Source organism: Mobula hypostoma, chromosome 20, assembly GCF_963921235.1.
Source record: "Mobula hypostoma chromosome 20, sMobHyp1.1, whole genome shotgun sequence".
In the NCBI taxonomy this organism is placed as follows: domain Eukaryota; kingdom Metazoa; phylum Chordata; class Chondrichthyes; order Myliobatiformes; family Myliobatidae; genus Mobula; species Mobula hypostoma.
The window spans coordinates 24075990-24095186 of record NC_086116.1 but is presented as its reverse complement, the minus strand read 5'-3'; the positions used below and the strand labels follow the sequence as shown (position 1 = coordinate 24095186).

General features: G+C 38.8%; 1 protein-coding gene across 8 annotated transcripts in view; it reads right to left on the bottom strand.

Moving 5' to 3' along the window:
• Nucleotides 1-504: 504 nt before the first annotated feature.
• Nucleotides 505-19197, bottom strand: part of slc26a4 (solute carrier family 26 member 4) — a 106396-nt gene continuing 87703 nt past the window's right edge. For all 8 annotated transcript variants that reach the window (XM_063072554.1, XM_063072553.1, XM_063072555.1 and 5 more), the window contains 5 exons: nucleotides 16379-16609; nucleotides 13426-13480; nucleotides 11000-11145; nucleotides 7080-7157; nucleotides 505-3855 (listed from right to left, as the gene is read on the bottom strand). In XM_063072554.1, coding sequence (XP_062928624.1) covers nucleotides 3832-3855; nucleotides 7080-7157; nucleotides 11000-11145; nucleotides 13426-13480; nucleotides 16379-16609 — 534 coding nt within the window. In that variant the 3' untranslated portion in view covers nucleotides 505-3831. The remainder of the gene's footprint in view (nucleotides 3856-7079; nucleotides 7158-10999; nucleotides 11146-13425; nucleotides 13481-16378; nucleotides 16610-19197) is intronic.

Here is a 19197-nt window from a genome sequence, read left to right as displayed (position 1 = left end):
CTTTCTATATCTCTGATAATTTTGCATACCTCTATCAAATCTCCCCTCAATCTTCTATGTTCCAGGGAATAAAGTCCGAATCCGTTCAACATCCCAGGAGAATCCTTTATTGACAGAAATTATTTTTGGAGCTATCGTCTAACTTTGCAGAAGACAAGTTTCCAAAAGAGAGAGGAATATCCTTTGTAAATGAAGTTCACCATAGCTTAAGTGTTTAGCAAGCCAGTGGTTACTGCCACCAACACTGAACTTCAAGGTGAATAGTCCCAAATCCAAATCCGACAGGCTCCTTGCAAGCTTTCTACTTTGAGCAACTCCACTTTATGAAAAACAGTCAAATACTCCAGAAATGGCAAAAATGCCACTCAATGTGCCACAAGGCACAAAAGGGAACAACAGTTAAGTGTGAATTATATTTTGGTAAGAATAAATGGTGTGTGGGCTCATGGGGATCTTGGAGTATAATAAATAGACAACATAGTTAACAAACTAAAGTCATTTATTTCTTGTACAGGCAGAATTGCAATTTAGAAGTTACAGTAAACTCTTAGAGTTCGATTAAACCATACTTGAAATAATAAACACAAGAGATTCTGCAGATGCTGGAAATCCAGATTAACGTGCACAAAATGCTGGAGGAGCTCAGGTCAGGCAGCGTCTATGGAAATGAATAAACTGTCAAAGTTTCAGACAGAGACCTTTCTTTGGGGCTGGAAACAAAAGAAGATGCCAGAATAAAAAGATGGGGATAGGAGGAGGAAGAGTGGCTAGTTGACAGGTCAAGCCAGCTGGGTGGGAAAGGTAAAGGGCTGGAGAAGAATATTAAATGATATACAAGCAATGAAAACAAATTGTAGGGTTTGCATCAGAAACGCAGTTATTCCCATCACGAAGGACTAAGCAAAGTGACTTGCTTGTTTCTTGAAAGGGTTGACCCAAGAAATCTTTAAAATAAAAGGTTTTGATAGATAGTATGTTTCTACTTGTGGAGAAGCGTAGAAGACCATCTAACTTAATGGGTGAATTCACAATTTTTGTTTAAAAACTTGAGAGTAATCAGCAAATGACGCAAATAGGTCAGTAAATTTGTTTAGCACAAAAGTGAAGGAAGAAAGACAGTTATACAAGTTTGATAAAGAAAGGTGGAAAGAGGCTTAGTGAACTAGTGAAAAGAGGATAGTGAACTATAATGAGTAGAATGGGTGAGCAGTTGCACATTCCATATACAATCATTCCTTAACTGATATCTTTATTAGACTGATCCAATCAATTTGTCATTACATTAAATTAACAAAAATTAACAGTGATCCACTCATCCATAATTATAAAGAATGTCTGCACAAAGATATATAGGTAGTAAATGGCAAACAATATTTGGTTTCATATCAGAGAGCATTTCATGGCAAGCAAGGATATGTACCATAGGACTCCACTAGTAAACAGATCAGACTTGTAGCATGAGACAACCTCAAAAAAAACCCTAAATATTTTCAAACACAAGAAAAACCCCATTCATTCCACATATTTAAAAATATTGAAACAAATGCTTACTTGTATAAAATATTTAACATTAACATGCATGTATTGTTTCCGATTATAACAAATTATTCCTAGACAGATCCTGTCCAATAGAGTTAGTCTATCCCTCTTTTTTCCCCAATTTTCACATGCAATTCCAAAGTTGCTATTTTTATTACTTAATTCCATACTTACAACAAGATTCTGAAATGACTATAATTTTACTACAGCTTAATTGCATATTATTTTACAAAGTCTGCAGTTACAAATTAGAGTAACTGAAATTTAGGTAGCTTATCTAATAGATTCTCGAAGGTACAAATTTCCAGTCATGATCTGTCACCAATTTGCATAAATAAACAAAACCTGCAAAACAGTGAACTGAGCACTGCAAGACTAATCAAAAGCTGGATTAGCAGAGCCCATCGATGAATATAATACAGACTATTGTTCAAAGTACACAATGATATTCCTATGCCCACAAGTGTAAGCCATGTATTGATCAACTGATTTTAAACAGATTGATACTTTAATTAATAAAGTAGACAGAAAATTTGATGAAAACTAAGGTGGATCTTAAATGATGTCATAATAACACTCGAGGACACCAATGTTAAAATTGAAAAAAAATTAAATTAACTTGCTTGAAAATTTATTCAATAAAATTCTTAATTTCAATCCTGAATCCAAAAAAACTGGTTATTTGGTGGCAAACTTTAAACTCGTTAAAAGAAATAGATCAGCCTTTCTCCTTACTTCAATTACAGAACAGTAAAGTTACCACAACAATATCTTCAAATTCGTAATTCAAAAGGGGGAACCAAAAGATTTTAGCTGTTAAGCCCAATAATTCCATTAGAATTTTCACCTATCAGTGAGGACATTTGAGGGAATAATACTCCAACATTTCCAGTGGTATGTATTAAAATGAATATAAAGCCAATTTTAAAACTAACACCCACATAGACTGTAATCCATGCACAGTGGTATAGAGTGCATTTCTACAGTGTACCACTTCGATGTTACAAAAAAAATGCTAATTGCTTTCACTAAAGTAGAACCTTCGTAATTGAAAATAAAACTTCCTTGTCTTTTGTTTAATTCAAGATTTGTTAATATTGTACTTTTATCTTTGATGAATAACAATCACAGCATGGACAAATAATCTGCACCCATTCACATCCCATATCCATCATTTCAAATTATATAGCCTATTGAATTGTTTTCACCGAAAGCAAGAGTAGATTGTTTAAATGGTATGATTGACCCTGAATTTTTGAGACACCTGCTATTCTGTTCAGTGATTAAATTTAAAATAAAATAGTAAATATAATGCAGTTCTCCCACAAGGAAAAAAAAACTGATCACAATCATCCTCAAAAATTACTACTCATGGGTTACCTCTAAAGCAAAATTCCAAATTAAGAACATTTTTCTTCTTGATCTCCACAGACTTTATTCTTCGGTGTGACTAAGGACACTTTGGTATCAATAATGTGAAGAATCAAATTAACCCTGAAGGTAGCTAAACGTTTTTTTTTTAAAAAACAATTCCAAGAGTAAAATAACTCACAGCATTAAGATTAGACATTTTTTCATGTAATATGCAATGTTCAGAATATATTATGCACTAATTATATTATATTGTATTTGGAATAAACTTAGAATAGAAAGCATTAACCCATTAAGTTCATTTTGTAGGAAATAATTGGGTTTGAAGTTCTATATTTCTAAATATCATACCCTTGTAAAGTTTATATAATAAAATGGCACAAAACTTCAGTTTTTGATGTGCAACAATTCCTGTCCCAGTGAGCTACGGCTGATTAGATTTCAATCCAATTAAGGTGAATTCTGCAAAATTATGAATCTACTGTAGACAGAAAATGAACAATGCAAACTGGGCCCTGGCAACACGTGCACAGTCTGTTTCAGATCTAATTAGTCCATAGGACATGACTGCGGAGTACTTCAGGCTGGGCTGTGCAATAGCATGACTCCAATTTATTAATCGTATCATGTCCCTAGTTGCAGAACAAAATAGTGCCTAATATACTACATAACAATGATTCCCAGGTCAAAACAACCAATAGTCACAATTGCAAGAATTTCAAGGTAGGATTGCTGTAGGTGCTTTATACATATAAAAATAGATTGCAAATCTTTTAGATTTATATCAAAGATCATTCATGGCCTATCCATATTAAAAACAAAACACCGGCCTGGTTTAGAAAACTCCAATTAATCCATAAGAACTGACAAGTGCATATGCCTTGAGAATTCTGTATCCAAGATCATTTGGATCGAAGAGCTTCAATAACTGAATCCAGTGTGGCCCTGTGAAGGAATATTTGAAATAAAATATTAACAAATCTTTTTTTTGTTCCAGAGCAGCAATTTGAACTGCATTAACCAAAGAAAGTAAACTTTTAAACTACGAAGAAATGCAACATTCAGAACAACAACAGCATGCTTTCCCAGAAAAATCTAATCCAGATAATTGGCTACTCGTCTCAAGTGCCTAGTTGAGACTCCAGATGTGATCAGCTACATTTTTGATAAATAAGTTAGCTACAAATACTGTGCTTGTTCAAAGTAAGTTTTATCAGAGTACATACAGGTCACCATGTACAACCCTGAAATTCTTTTTCCTGCAGGCACGCTCAGCAAATCTATAGAATAGTAACTACAAACGGGATCAATGAAAGATGAGGTAGAGCACAGAAGACAAACTGTGCAAATGCAACTATTATAGCAATAAATAACAGGAACATGAAATAACAAGTCCTTAAAGTTGTGGGAACATCTCAACAACCCTTTTTGATCAAGAGCTTGATGGTTGAGGGTTTAACTATTCCTAAACCTGGTGGTGGTGAGTCCTGAGGTTCTCGTACCTTTTACTTCACAGCAGCAGCGAGAAAAGAGCATGGCTTGGGTGGTGAGAATATTTAATAATGAAATTCCAATGATTTCAAGTCAAAGTCATACTATGGATGTAAGTCCAATTTAGATTTGTGGAATTGTGGTATTCTGGCTTTGCATCTATTTTCTTTGGTTTACAAGTAATACAGGAGTTTGTGTACCATCCAACCACTAGTTCCTGACTGAGCAAGTGTTTCTTTGTGTCAAAGCCTCCAGCTGAAGTGCATAGACATCTGAAGCCAGCCTTGACCAAGTCTTTAGACACTATCCAGATATATACTAATGCCACAAGGACAACAATGGTGAGCAGTATTATTGTATGAGTTTCCTCTTCCTAGCCCAGGGTTAGAAAACTAACCCTATGGACCAGAGATACAGCCCAGGTTTCATTCTGCATTCTGCACTGTATCGAGGCCTCACGCTGTGTTGACAGCTTTTGACAGGCCAGTTCTGCCAATAGTTTTTCATTTTTGGTACATGTTTTGAGAAAAAGATGAAAAATGTTCAGAATAGATAATTAAAATGTTGGAAACATTTTTAAATAATTTAAAATTTTAAGAGTATCAAGTAATTAAAATACTGGAATAAAGTGAAAAACTAAACAAGCTGTGGAGAGTGTAGTTCTTTGTTCTTATGAGAGCCTGCCATACTGTAATGTTGAAAGGGCTGGATGCGAGGTATATCAGGCCTCACCTCAGCGCCGAGCTTCACTGTTGGGCCAGTGCAGCAATGGAGGTAGTGGTCAGGTAAGTCAGCATCTAGCATTCGCTTCATCTCAGACTTCTCCACTTGACCCTATCTGCATATAAACCCGAGACTGGCTGAACCACCCTCTACTACTGGGAACCAGTGTTTGGTAAGCCCAGTTCAGCTCATTGTTATTGTTAAAGTATACTGTACATACAAGGTTGTTGCAAAAATCAACATCAGATGACAAACTGAATGACACCCCCCCCCCCCCCACAATATTGCATTCTCAAGTTTAATTTTACTCAGTAATGCTATTCCTTTCTTCCCCCCACATTCTGGCTCAGGGGTGGGGGGGGGGGCTTGGTAGCATAGTGGTTAGCACAACGCTGTACAATACAGGCGAACCCAGTTCAGTTCCCACCACTGCCCATAAGGAGTTTGTACGTTCTCCCCGTGACGGCGTGGGTTTCCTCCCACAGTCCAAAGACGTATCAGTTGGTGGGTTAATTGCTCACTGCAAACTGTCCCGTGATTTGTCTAGGATTAAACTGTGGGGTTGCCGGGCAGCGTGGCTCAAGAGGGAAAGAAGTGCTGCATCTCAAGAAATAAAAAAAAAATAAAATGCTCCAATTTCATTAACTTCTTCCAGCTGATTCATTTTAACTTCCTCCCAGCTTCCCAACTTGTTGAATTCTCTTCCCTTTTCTCCTTACATATGCTTCACTCTTTCTCCCTTTATCCTTATACACTGAGAGTTAGGCAGTATGATTAGTAACAGCTTCTCGCCGATTTCTTTTACTGCCAGGGGCCAATATTGAGATTAGAAACTGGAGGAGGACATTCAGGCCTTTAAGCCCATTCTTAGCACACATGATCCATGTCACAACTCAGTTCACCAACAGTTACTCCACATCTCAACATTCTTCCCTAATGATCTCAGTTACAGAAATTACAATTGAACTCGTTATGAAAATATGCTCTGTGGCCACTTTATTAGATTGGTACTTCCTGTACCACTGAGTGCATGTTCATGATCTTGCACTAATGTAGCCCATCCACTGCAAGGCTTGGATTTAGAGACACTCTTCTAGTCAGTGTTGCAACGTCTGGTTATTTGATTTGCAGTTGCCTTCCTGTCAGCTTGAACCAGTCTGGCCATTCTCCTCTGACCTCTCTCATTAACAAGGCATTTTTGCCCACAGAACTGCCGTTCACTGGATATTATTTTGTTTTTTCCCCACACCATTCTCTGTAAACTCCAGAGTGCTGTGCATGAAAATCCCAAGAGATCAGCAGCTTGAAATACTCAAACCACCCCGTCTGGCACCAACAATCATTCAATGGTCAACGTTACTTAGATCATATTTCTTCCTCATTCTGATGAGTGGTGTGAACAACAATTAAATGTCTACATGCTTTTATGTATTGAGTTTCTGAAACATAATTGGCTCATTAGATATTTGCATTAACAAGCAGGTGTATAGGTATACCTAATAAAGTGGCCTCTGAGTGCACCTCTGCTCAATTATTGTTAACAATGCAATCAATATACATTTTGACTAGTTCAATTATAAGCCTTGACATCGAATATCACGACATAGTCAAAGTCAAAAATAGTTACTGTTCAACAAATGTCCCATGCACAGTTAGCAGGTAAATGCAGCTCAGCTGGTACAGACCAAGCACGCCTATTATATATTGTAAAACTGTTTCCAGCAGGTCAGCTACAATTGCGCTTTACGATATCTACAAGGCTGTGTACCAAGCCACAAACTACTTTTGTGGTTTTCCTGTAAACTGCTTTGACATTGATCTGGAAGGTCGAAGTAAAGGATGATAAAGGCCACTCCTTACACCAAAGGAGATCATGCCCTAGTGATGTGAATTTGAGAGTGAGGAAGCCCCAAGATATGCTATAAGAAAAATATTTCTTAAATATTGGTATTTACCTGATTCTGATCTTCTAGTTCTTCCACATCATCCTCGACTTCTTCCAGAGGTTCTTTTGATTCTTGTATGAGTGATATCTAGTTGGAAACACAATTAACAAAGCAGTAAAATGTAGCTGTATAATAATGAAACAGCATGAAGGGCAGTAAATCTGTCTATTAAACAATAGGCAATTTATATCTGACAAACTAATTCTATCAGCATATTTAGCAATTTACTGTGTTTATTTTCCTCATAGCAGACTGTTACAACATCTTTTCTTGTGAGCACAAATATAATTTGCTTTCTAGAGTATATGATCTAATATATATTACAAGTAATAGCACTCCGAGTCACCTCCCTAGATACTGCAACATTATATTTCCAACCATTTATCAGTAGAGAGGTTGATTACAGAATATAGAACAGGATAGCATGGGACAAGCTGGGCAGAACTTGATGCCAATTTATTCTAAATGTCCTCTTCCTGTGCATTTTCCATATCTCACTATTTTCATGTGCCTGTCCAAAAGCCTCAAACTCCACCAAACTGCCTGCTTCCACTACCACCCATGGTATCCCATTCCAGGTATCCACTACTCTGTATAGGGAAAAAAATAACTTGCCACTTATGTTCCCTTTAAACTACCCCTCCCACCCTTAAAAGGGTGGTTCCCAACCTGGTCTACAGACCTCTCAGCTTATGCTAGGGGTCCATGGCATAAAAAAGGTTGGGAACCCTTGCCTTAAAAAACCACATCCTCTGGTGTTTGACCCTACAGAAAAGATTCTGACTTTCTATTTTACCTATGCCTCTCAGTTTTGAAGACCTTTAACAAGTCTCCCCTCAGCTTGCAATGCTCTCGAGCAGGGGTTCCCAACCTGGGGTCCACGGACCCCTTAGTTAATGGTAAGACTCCACGGCATTAAAAAGAAAAGGTTGGGAACTCCCTGCTGTAAAGCAAGTAACCCAACCCAAGTTTGTTCAACGCTTTGTTGTAGTCCATACCCTCTAATCCAGCAGCATGATGGTAAACCTCTTTGGTACTTTTTCTAGTCTCTACCTTCTACTATGGTGGAGCAACTACACACAATTCTCTAACAGCATCCGCTAGTCTTGCGAGACCATGGATCTGCACCTGGAAAGTCTTCACTCTCCAGGGCGCAGGCCTGGGCAAGGTTGTATGGAAGACCAGCAGTTGCCCATGCTGCAAGTCTCCCCTCTCCACGACACCGATGTTGTCCAAGGGAAGGGCATTAAGACCCATACAGTTTGGCACCAGTGTCGTCGCAGAGCACTGTGTGATTAAGTGCCTTGCTCAAGGACACAACACGTTGCCTCGGCTAGGGCTCGAACTCACGACCTTCAGATCGCTAGTCAAATGCCTTAACCACTTGGCCACGTGCCCACACAAATCTGGCTAAGATCTTACATAACTGCAACATGACTTCCTTACTCTTCTACTCAACATCCCTACCAATGAAGGCAAACATGACATATGCCTCCTTTACCATCTTATCCATCTTAATCCATTTTCAGTGAACTATGGAGCAGGACCCCAAGATCCCTCTGTACATCAATGCTATTAAGTGGCCTACCATTAACTGTATAGTTTCTCATTCTGTTTAACTTACTGAAGTGCAATATCTCACACTTGCCTGGATTAAACACCATCTGTCACTCCTCTTCTCATATCTACAATAGATTTATGTCCCACTGTTTTAATGATAGTCCTTTACATTGTCCACAACTCCATCAATCTTTGTGTCGCCCACAAATTTGCCAATCTAACCATCTACATTTTCATCCAGATCATTGATAATATCACAACCATCAAGTCCCAACACCAATCCTTATGGAATAACACTCATCTGGACCTCCAGCCAAAATAGCAACCTTCCACCACTACTGTCTTCTAGAGAGCAAACCTGTTCCAAATCCAAATCTGCAATTCACCCTGGCTCCCATGCATCTTTATCTTCTGAATCAACCTACCATGAAGGACCTTATTAAATGTCATGCTAAAGTCCAAATGGATAACATCTGCTGCCTCAAACTTAACAAGCAATTTTGACACCTCCTTAAAAAAACTCATTAAGACATGATCTGCTCCGCACAAAGCCATGCTGGCTGTCCCCAAGTAGGCCATGCTTTTCCAAATGAGCACAAATCCTATCCCTCTCCAATTGCGTCCCTCCCATTGATGTGGTCTCATTGGCTTATAACTACCTGGGCTATTCCCATTTCCCTTCTTGAACAAAGGCACATTGGCTACTCTAATTCTCGAACAACTATTTATTGCTAGTGATGATACAAAGATTTTTGTCAAAATCCCTGTAATCTATTCACTTGCTTCTTTCAATGCTTTGGTATATATTCAGTACATTATTAAGCTCAAGGGAATTATCCACTTTAATGCTTTTAAGGCGGCTGAGGAATACCTCCTCTGGAATCTCTAAATGTGCCAGCACATTAGTATGCCCCACTCTTCTTCACTATCCTGCAAATCATACCCCTCCATAAAAAAAGATGCAGAGTATTGATTTAGCACCTCAGCCATTTGCTCTGACTCCAGGCATAAATTCTCTCCATTATTCTTAAATGGACCTACCCTCCTGTTAGTAATCCTATTTTTCTCAATACAAGTATAAAATGCCTTGGGATTCTCCTTTGTCTTGCATGCCAAGGCTATTTCATAGCACCTTTTGACCTTTCTAATTGTCTGTATGAACACTTTCCTGCTGACTTCATATTCCACAAGGGCCCCAGTCTGATTTTAGCTTCCTGAACTTTATGCATGCTTCCGTTTTCTTGCTTCCCATTTGCAGATGACTTCCAAATATTTGTGGCAAAAGGAGGGAAAGAATTATGAACATTGGAAAATAACTCACAGGGTTGTTAAAATGCTCTTATAAATTACTTCAAAAAACATAAGGAATGCTGGCAGTGGATCACAACTCTCCACTTATTGAGTAAGATTCTGATAACTGGATAATGGGTTCCAGTTAATGAACTATGAAATGATACTAAAATGTTTCAACCAAAGACAACATTAGTGGTTTTCATTCCAAGTCTGACACACCATGTCATTCCATGTCTCCACGCAGGTGGTTGATTTATGAACTCAGACACTTTCATCCAAGAACTCGATCTGGTGCATAGTAAACTGTTACATACAGGAACTTCACTTTCTTCAGTTTTCTCCTCCTTCATCAAAAGGTGCCACCATACAAGAGTCCCATTATATTAATTCAATAGATATTGTGCACATAGTTCTGGTTGAGCTAGTCTGAGCAGATATTCTGTAGTGTATTTGTCCTTTCCTTCATGTATGCTGTGCCTCTGACTCTGTTTTACAGGTTAATCCAAAGGACACAGCATAAAAGTGAAAAGCATTAACTGAGCAGTTCTATTCCAATACACTCTTTCTATCTCTCTGCTAAAGTCTTCATCCCCACTTCCTTCAATATGTGTAAGCAGCACTGCAGCATAGGGGGTCAGCACAGCACTTTACAATACCAGCGATCCGGGTTCAATTCCCACAGTTGCCTGTATGTTCTGCCCGTGACAACATGGGCTTCCTCCAGGTGTTCTGGCTTCCTCCCACAGTACCTACCAGTTAATTAGTCATTGTAAATTGTCCTTTGATTATGCTAGGATTACATCAGGCTGTGTGGTAAGGCTCAAAGGACCTATTCTACCGTGTTTCTTACCAGATAAAAGTAAACAAACAAAACATCAGCTCAGTGCATTACTCAGGAAACTAAAAGGAAATTATCACATCTCTTTCTTTCTGTGAACAGACAATAGTCAGAATGGAAAATGGTGTGAATTATAGGAATATAGAATTAATACATGTTCTACAATCTTTACTCTAGATTTGATGCAAGTTTTCTATGAGAAGCAAAATTTCATCAAATTTCATCAATTGCCTCTTACCTTCTCAAATATAGGATCTTGTATTTCTTTGTACATAGTCTGAGTGTGTATGTGAACAACAGCATCATGAACAGTGAGGTAAAACATGTCCTTTTTCACGCTTTCATCAAAAAAGCCACAATTTTCCAATTTCTTCACAATGTGATCTGGAATTCAGGTGGGAAACAAGATTTTTAAAAAAATCATTCCTAGCTGTGTGATTTTAGCAAAAATAATTCAGATTTGAAGGGTCACAGCCTGAAACGTCAACTGTTCATTTATTTCCATAGACACTGCCTGACCTGCTGAGTTCCTCCAGCATTTTCTGTCTGTCGCTTCAGAGTTTACTTTGAATCACAGGCATAAAATTAATCATTCACCACTATACTGGGTATAATAGTCCAGTGTTTCAAGCAAATCCATGCAACTGTGACAGCTATAAACCACTGAAGGCAGAGCAGCTCAACAACATGCAAATTTCAAGTTTTGGATGAATGATAGACTAAAAAGAATGCTTTTTATTACTGACAATTAAATTAGTCTAACAGAGTCTGAAGCATTCACAATTTACTGGAAATAATTATTACAATTACAAATTAAAATCATAAAAAAATCACTTAAGCATTTAAAAAGCAGTGAAATTATGAAAATAGACTTAACTATCCTCTCTGCAGCTATAATGTCTCCATTCAAATGAAAAGGCTCACTGATTGGATGCCAGATCTAATCACTCTGTTAATCACTCCCTACCATCCATCAGGGACATTTATCAGGAGTGCTGCATACACAGGACACTTAGGCTACGTCCACACTATGCTGGATAATTTTGAAAACACTGGTTTTGAGTAAAAACGATAGGTGTCCACACTAAGCATTTTTCAAAATATCTCTGTCCACATTAGACGGATATTTGGGCAAATCTCCTCCTACTGGCCATGCGCAGGACACACAGAAAACAAGCGAAGAGGAAACGATATACTTGGTGCGTGTTTGTCCAGTTACAGAGTAGAAAAACTTAAAAGGAATTGCTCTTGGCTCTCGCGCAGGAGGACTTAAAACTAAAGAAAAAAACAAATACTGGAGCGTATGGAGACAACCGACATGGAGTTCATGGACAGTATGACCCAGCTGACGAGGAACATTGAAAAACTGACTAACTCTGTTGCATTAATAAAGCACCTTGTTATATGTATAAAACATGTCTGCATCAGTGATATCTTGTATTTCCATACAATGTTACATTAGGCTGTTACACATCTATTGTCAGAGAAGTACTTGCATAAATAGGTAAACCACCTTCATACAAGCAAGGACAGAAAACAGGGCAAAGTGAGTATACTTATTTATTCAGTAAGCTATGAGTCAAAGTATTTGCTGAGTACATTTCTAACTCTTCTGGCTTCAGTCTCGTTGCCGTCTGTTCTGAAGTTGTTAGGTTCTGCGAAGCACAGAATCAAATATCGCTGTGATGATTGTACGCTCTAGTATCAATTCTTTGGCGACAATAAAGTAGTATTAATAATAAGAAAACAATGAAATACCACGCTGCCGCTATCTGTTCCTGCACGTCATGACAGCGGTTTTAAAAAGCTCCGGTTACCCCATACACACTGCAACGGATATTAGGCGTTTTCAGATTTATTCACTCTGGAGACTGTTTCTGAAAATCTCCGTTTTCGGGGGCTGAAAACGCCATTTCAGTGTGGACGGAAGGTCAAAACAAAGAGGAAAAGCTTTGTTTTCAAAACTATCCGGCGTAGTGTGGACGTAGCCCTAGTATTATCAAGGGTCCCACCCATCCATCCTTTTTGACTTTCTACCATCAGGCAGAAAGTCTCTGACGCATTAAAGACAAGAATGGTTAGGATGAGAAACAGTTTCTTCTCTCAGGCCATTAGGCTTCTGAACTCCCTACCACACTGTATTCAAAGAGTCACTGGTTAACCTGTTTATGGACCTTAACAATATTTAATTTATAAACTTTATTTATGCGTAAATCATCTGTAGATTTTATCCTTACTTTCATCTGTTATTATGTGTTACATGTGTGTTATATGCATTACTGTGCTTTACACGCTGCTCTGGAGAAACATCATCTCATTTGACGGTATACATGTATATAGTTAAATGACAATAAACTTGACTTGATTTGAAAATGTTTGGGAATTGCAGTAAGCCAATGCTCCATTGCTGAACTTCACGGGGTATTACACAGTTCCATGCAGAGCCCATCAGCAATGTTTACCAACAGGTTTTCTAGCAGGAAATTTTCTATCAGCGAGAATCAAAATTCTGTGTTTGGAAACAGGCATGCTAGTGAGTCCTGGACTAGTCGGTGAATCATTATGGAGCTGCTGGGCAAACCCAGAGAAACATTGTTATTTTTTGTTTATCAAGTTAATATTTCTGGTTTGTAAAAACTGATTTATTATTCAAAATCAAATTACCTTCATATGCTGCCACATAAACTTTAACGCCTATTCGTTCAAATTGCTTTACCAACTGCAATAGATAATAATTTACATGTCACCAGGGGTCAACTTCAAATGCCATTTCCTATAGTTTAAAAAGACTGAGGAAAACTCAAGTTTCTATCAGAACAGAACTATGCGAATTTTATTTATAAATGGAAATAAAGCAGAAAATACAAAATGTCAAAAAGGTCAGCAATTTGAAGCAAAACCCTCACATATAGATTTAGACCTTTTCTGAAATAAAAGGGAAGCTGAAAAGCCAATGAAAGGGGAAAATGGGAATATGATCCAAGTGCAGCAGAAGGCTCTGAAAGTTAATCAGAAGGACTAATCAGGCGCCAAGCTCCATCACCAGTTACCCAATTATGCATTAAATGAACTCTAATGATTGCAGACATTGATAAATACAATTTAGAATACTACTTTCAGAGACTACAGTTATACCTGCTAATGAAAGGTCTGAACTCAGAGATGGGCAAACCTGATTTATAATGTATGTCGATGGTGTGTGCACACCATGCAATTTCAAGACAGAGATGGAAAAGTTCTTTCCTCAAATAGTTTAACAGCAACAACACTTACTATGCATTGAACTTGAAGGGACGCAAGTCAGAAGCTTAAAGGTTTTGCAGTGTGGTGCTAACTTTGACCCACACACCTTCTAGATTGGATTAACAATTTTGCATTAGTGAGTAAATGTAAGAAAGAAACAACTTCTCGATTTCCATGGTAACAGCATACATTGAAAGCCTAAGAGTAGAGACACCCAATTTACAATAGCAGTTACTATTACAAGGGAGAAGGTGCTCAAAAAGCTGAAAGACCTAAAGGTGCACAACTCACTCGGACCAGATAAACTGCACCCAAGGGTTCTGAAAGAGGTAGCGGTAGAGATTGTGGAGGCACTAGCAGACATCCCACCTCTCCCGGAAGTTCCGGGAGTCTCCCGCATATTAATAGTGGCTCCCTGATGCCCGTAAATTATATACAATATCACGGAAATCAATTTTTTTGAGAGACAGAGAGACAGAGAACGAGAGAATGCCATGGCAGAGTATTCCAAAAAAAAATAAAAAGCATACGTCACCCCAGACTACACTAAAGTGTACCCCTGCCTAATAGGGGTCAAAATCATGACAGTGTTGCTCGCTGCACTGTTTGCAACAGTGACTTTTCTATTGCCCATGGTGGGTTAAGACTGTAAAAGACATGTTGAGGTAAGTTTAACAGGTGTCATTCGTTCATTAGCATAGCTAACATTATTTAAACTAGCTGGCTAGCTACTAAGGAGCTACTCTATTGCAGACATCCCACCTCTCCCAGAAGTTCCAGGAGTCTCCCGCAAATTGATGGTGCTACCTCCCGGAAATGAGTTTTTGCAGGGTGGGATGTCGGCACTAGTAATGATCTTTGAAGAATCATTAGGCACTGGCATGGTTCTGGAGGACTAGAAAAATGCAAATGTCACTCCACTCAAAGAAAGGAGGGAGGCAGCAGAAAGGAAATTATAGACTAGTAAGCCTGACCTCAGTGGTTGGGAAGATGTTGCAGTCAATTATTAAGGAGATGGAGTATTTTGTGAGACAGGACAAGACAGGACAAAGTCAGTATGGTCTCAAGGGAAAATCTTGTCTGACAAACCTGTTGGGAGTTCTTTGAGGAGATTACAAGTAGGATAGATAAAGGGAATGCAGTGGATGGAAATTTGGACTTTCAGAAGGCCTTTGACAAGATGCCATACACGAGGCTGCTTACCAGGTTAAGAACTCATGGTATTACAAGTTAACAGCATTGGCTGATTGGTAGGAGGCAGCAAGTGGGAATAAAATGATCCTTTTCAGGTTGGCTGCCGGTGACTAGTGGTGTTCCGCAGAAGCCAGTGTTGTGACGGCTTCTTTTTATGCTGTGTATCAATGGTTTAAATGATGGAAGAGATGGCTTTGCTGCCAAGTTTGCAGATGATACGAAGATTGGTGAAGGGGCAGGTAGAATTGAGGAAATAGGAAGGCTGTAGTACTTAAATTAGGAGAACAGGCAAGAAAGTGGCAGGTTGAGTCAGTGGTGAGGAAGGCAAATGCAATATTAGCATTCATTTCAAGGGGTCTAGAATACAAGAGCAGGGATATGATGCTGAAGCTTTATAAGACATTGCTGAGGCCGCACCTTAAGTATTGTGAACAGTTTTGGGCTCCTCATCTTAGAGGAGATGTGCTGGCATTGGAGAGTGTCCAGAGGAAGTTCACAAGGATGATTCCAGGAATGAAAGGGTCATCATATGAGGAACGTTTGATGGCTCTGGACTTGTAATCGCAGGAATTTAGAAGGATGAGGGGGGATCTCATTGAAACCTTTCAAATGTTGAAAGGCCTAGACAGAGTAGATGTGGAAAGAATGTTTCCCAATGTGGAGGAGTCTAGGGCAAGAGGGCACAGCCTCAGGATAGAGGGGTACCATTTCAAATAGAGCTGTGGAGAATTTTTTTTTTGTTTTTTTATATATAAGACAGAGGGTGGTGAACTTGTGGAATTTGTTACCACAGACAGCTATGGAGACCAGGTCATTTAGGTGTATTTAACACAGAGATCGATAGGTTCTTGATTGGCACGGCATCAAAGGTTACAGGGAGAGGGAAAGAGAATGGGGCTGAGGAGGGGGAAAATAAAGGATCAGGCACAATTGAATGGTAGAGCAGACTCATTGGGCCATGTGGCCTAATTCTGCTCCTATGTCTTATGGTCTTCACATCAGAATGAATTCTAAAACCTAGCCCTCAATTCCTTTTAATTAGACCATCCATATTCTAAAGGAAGGATCTCACAAGGAACAAATCACTTAAAACTGTAGGTATTAATGATGTACTCTAGGGATTTTTTTTTTATAAACATGATTTTCACAATGCTACTTGTTACAACAAAAGTTTACTTACCATTTTAAAGATTCGGACTCCCACAATGTCAATAAATGACACGGAACTGAAATCAAAAATAAGGCTATGAATGGTAACTTTGGGAACCAGGACTTTGATTGGGAGTTCAGCGTTCCAGTCAACTTGGATTTCCACTTCCTTTGTGGGAACCTCTGGATCTGGCTCTTCTGCAGCGTTCTCGTCATCTTCGAAAGCTTCATTGGCAATACTTCCGTCAGTTACAACCCCGTCCTAAAGATGGGAAAGCAATTTCTGAAATATAACTGCTGGACAAATACCAACTTGGATCATTGCGAAATTCGTCCTGCATATAAAATGATGGAAAATTACCCTCAACAGACGGCAGAGGAAAATAAGAAAATCTGGAGTTACAGGAAGGTGACCAACACTATGGGAAAATATGAGGCTAAGCGCTTTGTCAGAAAGAATAGAAATGGTGATTTCTATTTGAAATTGAGAAATGTGTTTGCTTTCAGGAAGACTTGGGTATCCTGGTTCGTGACAGACAAAGTAAACATGCAGGTAAACAAGCAATTAGGAAAGCAAGTGGGACCTTGGTCTTTATTCCAAAGGAATTAAGAGTACAGAAACAAGGAACTTTTACTAATATTGTGCATAATACTGATGAAATCACATTTGGATTAGTTTGTGCAGTCTTGATCGTTGTGCAAGAGAAATTAAGTTGGTGCAGCACACATTCTGTGGTTACTCAATAAACTGAGATGTGAGACAGAGTGCACTCTGGACAGTTTAGAAAAACGAGTGGGCTTGGCAGAATTTTATCCAGAGGCTCCAATATCACGGTGGATAGATCAGATCTTGGGGTCAGCTTTTCAGGATAAAGTGACCAAGACTAGGAAAAATCAGTTCGTGCAGGGGACTGCAAACCTTTGGAATTTTCCACCTTAAAAGGCCGCAGTTGATTGGTCATAAGAGTATATTTGTGATTAATAGGCTTCAGTATTCTAAGATGTTCAAAGTAAATTTATTACCAAAGTACATGAATGTCACTATATACGACCGCGAGATTTGTTTTCTTGCAGGCATACACAATAAATTCAAGATGTTCAGAATTTAGGATAATTCCTGCTTCTATTTCTTATGTCCTCATGGTGGAGATTTCTTGATCTTTGACTAACTTCTATAGATGTATGGCGGAGAGTACACTGACTGGCTGTGTCACAGCCTGTTATGGAAACGCCAATGCCTTTGAGTGGAAAATCCTACAAAAAGTAGTGGATACAGCCCAGTTCATCATGGGCAAAGACCTCCCCACCATTCAGTACATCTACGTGGATCACTGTCGCAGGAAAGCAGCATCCATCATCGGGGACCCCCACCTCCCAGGTCATAGCCTCTTCTCACTGCTGCTATCACGAAGATGGTACAGGAACCTCAGGACTCACACCACCAGGTTCAGGAACAGTTAATACCCCTCAACCATCAGGCTGTTGAACCAAAGGAGACAATTTCACTTACTCCATCTCCAAAATGTTTCCACAACATATGGACTCACCTTTTAGGACTCTTCATCTCATGTACCCAATATGTTTGTTTAATTATTATTAATTTATTTTTGTACTTGCACAGTTTGTCATCTTCTGCACTCTGGTTAAACACCCAAGTTGGGCAGTCTTTCATTGATTCTGTTAAGGTTATTATTCTATAGATTTATTGAGTATGTCTGCAAAAACAATGAATCTCAGCATTGTATACAAGGACGTATATGTACTTTAATAATAAAGTTACTTTGAACTTTTGACCAGGAGAATACTCCAGAATAAGGTGAATGAGCTTTGAAAGTGTGAAAGGAAAAGAGTGATGAAGACACGAATTGTGGTAATGGAGTAGGGTTGGTGGGAGATGCAGGACAGAAGAGAGTAATCTGTACAGTAGGCTAACATCCAATGCTTGCAGATGTTCATGAAATCAAGCATTTTATATACATCTTATTACTTTATTTTCAATAGTTTTTAAAATGTCAAATCACTAAATATTATGCACTATCAGCCACACTCAGCTTTTACAGCTGGTAAATATGGAAGCGAGTTTTTCCAGCTCTTAAAGTTTGATGGATTTCTTACTGGAATCCAGCATGGTTCAGGAAAGCAAGGAAGGCCCACCCCACTGGGTTTAGTGTTTTGCAGGTATGTTGGGATGCTGAGTGATGGTTTTGGACAGCAGAGACAGACCATTCATTCACATTCATTTGGAAGTTGAATGTGAGGGAATTCATATTCACCTAAAAAAAAATTAGCAGAAGTAATTGATTTTAATAAAAAAGGTTAAAAGACTACAGAGAAAATTTACAAGGATGTTGCCGGGTCTGGAGGGCTAGAATTATAAGGAAAGATTGAACAGGTTAGGGCTTTGTTCTTTGGAACACAGAAGACTGAGGGGAGATTTGATAGAGGTACACAAAATTATGAATGGTATAGATAGGGTAAGTGCAAGCAGGCTTTTTCCACTGAGGTAGGGTGGGATACAACCAGAGGTCATGGGCTAAGGGTGAAAGGTGAAAAGTTTAAGGGCAATGTGATGGGAAACTTCACTCAGAGTGTCATGAAAGTGTGGAATGACCTACCTGCGCAAGTGGTGCGTGTGAGCTTACTTTCAATGTTTAAGAGAAGTTTGGATAGGTACACGGGGAGTGGGAGATATGATCCTGGTGCAGGTCAATGGGAGTAGGCAGTTTAAGTGGTTCAGCTCGGGCTAGATGGGCCGAAGAGCCTGTTTCTGTACAGTACTTTTCTATAACTGACATTAATGAGGAAGACAGTTATGTGTGAATATACAAACAAAAGACATCCAAGATTGAG